General features: G+C 36.6%; 1 protein-coding gene across 2 annotated transcripts; it reads left to right on the forward strand.

Annotated features, from left to right (window-relative positions):
* The first annotated feature begins 1,056 nt into the window (after positions 1 to 1,056).
* On the forward strand, positions 1,057 to 3,022 carry LOC104109501 (organelle RRM domain-containing protein 6, chloroplastic). Of its 2 annotated transcripts, none has more exons than XM_009618822.4 (4): positions 1,057 to 1,347; positions 2,265 to 2,333; positions 2,553 to 2,659; positions 2,743 to 3,022. In XM_009618822.4, exons 1-4 carry the CDS (start codon positions 1,107 to 1,109, stop codon positions 2,875 to 2,877), a joined length of 552 nt encoding a protein of 183 aa, XP_009617117.1. In that variant the 5' UTR covers positions 1,057 to 1,106; the 3' UTR covers positions 2,878 to 3,022. The 2 variants fall into 2 exon arrangements, with proteins under 2 accessions (XP_009617117.1, XP_009617118.1); XM_009618823.4 differs by having other exon boundaries at positions 1,059 to 1,347; positions 2,736 to 3,022.
* Positions 3,023 to 3,861: the final 839 nt, after the last annotated feature.

Below are 3,861 nucleotides of genomic sequence, written 5' to 3' on the forward strand. Positions count from 1 at the left end.
TACAGTTTCAACTAAAACTGAGTTGAGCTAAAACTTGATATTCTATCATTCCATATTTATACTAGCTAAAAAGTACCATACTTTGGTCATTTCATGTTACTACTAAAAAGTATATATATACTAAGTGTATAGTATATAAGCTATATAAGATGTACATATAGTATAGTATAGTATAATATATATAATATATTAGAGAGAGATTGTGATAGATTGATGATTTTGTAAGAAAAATGAAAGAATGATGGGGTATCTATAGTTGAAAATAGGGAAAAGTATAATTATAAAAAGTTTGGAATTAAAACAAAGTTTGGGGGGGCTAAATGGCTATTTTATAAATAGCCAACGGCTATTTTTGACAGTCCAACGGCTATATTTAAAAAAAACATATATATATTTTATTTTATTTTAAAAAAAGATAGCCGTTGGGACCGTTTGGCCCGCTAAGGGACCGATCCGGTCCCGGTCCTTGGCGGGCTAAATGGTCCCGGGCCTGGTGGGCCCATATCATAGGACCGTCCCACGAGACCGGCCCAGGCCCACTAAAACCTGGCCAAATGGTCCTGGCCCATTTGGCCCGCGGTCCCGGACCTGGACCGGCCCACTTGCCACCCTTAATGTAGGGTTTGCCTAACCCTCCACCAAATGGTGGTCTTTAAAAAAAAAATTCGAAGAAGAAGTCATAAACAAATTGCATATATTTTGTATGTGGAGTGTAGATTTGACATACAAAATATATATAACTAGCATAATTTTATACAAGTTGTATATATATTGTACGAAAATTATAGTTTCTGATCGGATTCTACGAAAAGAATCATATTTAAGTCGTAGATAAATTATAGATTTTAATCGAATTTGTATATATTTTATAAAAAAATTTAGTTACTTTCTGTAAATATTTCTTTTTAGATAAACCGGGTAATTAAATTTTAAAATTTCGTATATATACAAAAAAAGTCCCAAATAGCAGATCATTTGTCCGCTGGGCCCAAATGAAAATTCAAATTGGTCCCACAACCTCTAAAGTCCAGCCCGTCCAAATACCATTCTTTCAACAGCAAAAACTGAAGCGGGTTCGAGCGTATATTCCCAAATAGGGTTTCGTTATGGCTCTGTTTTGCTCACCCTGTAATAAAACCTTAACTTCAATTTCCTTCGCATCATTTGCAATTCCAAAAGCATTCAAATCCCCATATCCTCCCATTCTTAGTTCCGAAAAAGTTTCAAACTTTACACCGCGCATTTCGATTGACCTGTCTCAGAAGAAACCTCATTTACCCAAGTGCTCGGATTCATCAGCTGAACCAGATAATACTGCAAATTCTACTACAATTATATTCCTGAAAGGTACGCTGAGAAATTTCCCTTCAATCGATTTTATCTATCAGAGTTCTCGTTGCAATAGCTTAGTTCAATGATGATCATTATTAGTGCATTTAAGGATAGATAAAAGAATTATTAGTGCATTAAGGAAGCACTAAACCTTATATTTTCTTGTAGTTGGGAAAATATGAACTTGGGGATATAGTGAATGAATGCTTGAATATTTTGTCAATTCCGTGCCATCATTTCCAATTCTGCGATTTAGTTAGTGGTATGTGAAGACGAGGAGCCTAGAGCAACAGTAAAATTGTCCGCGTCTGACTTTAGGTCACGACTCCGAGCCATGGAAGCAGCCACTAATGCATGGATAGGCTATCTACATCACATCCATTGGGGTGCGGCCCTTTCTGGGACACTGTGTGAATGCAGGATGACTTGTGCACCGAGTTGCCCTTTTAGTTAGTGGTATGTGAAAAAAACCCTTCAATTGCTCTTAGAGCCGATTAATGGCAGCTCATATAAGGAGAGAAAACTTGGTCAGGCATATCTTTAGGGTCTCTCGGCGATTTTCATATAATTTGTTCGGGTAGTATAGCAGTTAACCCTGAAAAGGACGTTCTGTTGAGCTGCATAAAGGCTACATACATGCAAATAAATGTTACTGAGGAGAGCTATATGTTTGGGGAAAGTTTTTAAAATTGATATCATCTTATGCTCTGAGAACCTTCAAGCTCTTATTGACTGAAATAATATGAAGATTCTGATATATTAGTTATGTGCTTAGTAGTCTTTTCCTTATGTAACTATGGTCTGAGCAGACAGCAGTCAACAGCAAATGGATCAAGAACTTTATAAAAAAGCTTTCTGTTTATCTAAGCCTTTGATGACGATACTCTTCCTCCTTGTTTGGGTGTTACATTCGAGAATTTTGATTAATGCAGGACTAGCAAAATCTACAGCAGAGGGAAGATTAAAGGTGGTATTTTCACAATTTGGAGATGTCAGCCGAGGTGCATACTTTATCATGGAATTTCTATATACATTTTTGTCTTCTCTTTTTTCTTGATAAAGACTTCTGGTGGATAGTTATTCGTGTTAAGAAGCTCATACTTTTTTCTTTCCTCCCTGTATTGCAGTCGAATTATAGTAATTGATAAGAAACTAAGCAACTGTTGGGATTTGCATTATTCATGCTAAGAACATTGTACTTTGGTTTCCTTGTGTTGCAGTCAAAATCATAACAGATAAGATAAGTAAGCAACCGTTGGGGTTTGCATATATCTGGTTTCCCGATAAAGAATCTGCACAATCTGCTGTCCAAGAGATGAATGGAAAGGTAAAATATATATGCATTATCTCCTGATTTGGATCCATTTGCACATCAATATCTGAGAATTTCCTTTGCCGTCAAGTTCTTAGATGGCAGGTTTATACAGGTTCAGATTGCAAAGCCTGGATCCTGCAAGCCTAATGTCAAGACAGCACCTTATAAATTCTAGGCAACCCCGATCTGCTTCTGGCGAGCATTTAATAGCCCATGTAAGGTCAAATTAAGGATATCCGGACATGAATGAATCCACGATTCAGGAGCACTCGAGCAAACCTTGTAGACAACTGCAAGGAGCTATATCTGAATCTGGCTACTATTGCTCCTTTGTTGATTATACTTGAGGTCGTTTGTGCATATGGTTGCTCTCTATCTGCCGTATCTTTTGGCAATTTTTAAGGGACTCCGAATTAAGGGGTGTCTAACCAAAAAATAGAATTTTCAGTCAAAGCCTATACTTAGAAGAAAATGGGTTACATTTCATAACCAAGTTTTACTTCACTTCCCCAGCAACCTATTTGGGAAAATAACAAAAGCAATAGTGTAAATTGACAGAAAGAAATAGGGAATGAAACGACGGTCAATCCCTAAAATCAAGGTAGAAAACTTTGATAAAGCAAAAAATTATAAAATATATTTCAGTAGTACTTGGAACTTGTCCTTACAAGTAAAATTATTTATCCTTATATAGGGGTGTACAATCATAACGTTTTTCCTATTTAAAATGAATTCATTATGAGCATTAATTGTATTGATTGCCCGTCATCAATGATAACCATAACTGGCACATTTGTAGTTATAAATGCCTTACAACGGCTCTTATTCGCCTTCCTTATTTATTTTTGGTTCATGTATCTTTCCTTTTTTTTGATCTTTATTCATTCCGTTCACGCTTCTTCTTTGACAACTGTTCAGGCCCGATCCTCTGTTCTGTACTATCTCGTGGGTGTTTCCCTCGTACTTTCCTTGTATTCTTAATTTCGCTAATCGAGCGTGCCACTTGTCACTACGCCATTATACTACGTCTCATGCTTTGTCAGCTTACTAACATTTCACCTGTGACATCTTTTTCCCACCGATACAAGGGGAGAAAAAGCTAGTTCAGAACTCTTGCACGTCATGATTAGTCACTTTTCCAGAATGATGGAGTTGAGCAAGTCTTTTTTAATATTTTCATGCCCAACATTTAATTTCTTATTAGCGGAAACAGA

Source organism: Nicotiana tomentosiformis, chromosome 6 (assembly GCF_000390325.3).
Source record: "Nicotiana tomentosiformis chromosome 6, ASM39032v3, whole genome shotgun sequence".
Classification (NCBI taxonomy): domain Eukaryota; kingdom Viridiplantae; phylum Streptophyta; class Magnoliopsida; order Solanales; family Solanaceae; genus Nicotiana; species Nicotiana tomentosiformis.

What these genes read in the sequence shown, in the direction of transcription:
- LOC104109501 (XM_009618822.4), top strand. Translation starts at nt 1,107, where the DNA reads ATGGCTCTGTTTTGCTCACCCTGTAATAAAACCTTAACTTCAATTTCC. An exon ending in TACAATTATATTCCTGAAAG is followed by an intron (nt 1,348 to 2,264) that starts GTACGCTGAGAA and finishes TGATTAATGCAG; the next exon opens with GACTAGCAAAATCTACAGCA. An exon ending in TCCAAGAGATGAATGGAAAG is followed by an intron (nt 2,660 to 2,742) that starts GTAAAATATATA and finishes TCAAGTTCTTAG; the next exon opens with ATGGCAGGTTTATACAGGTT.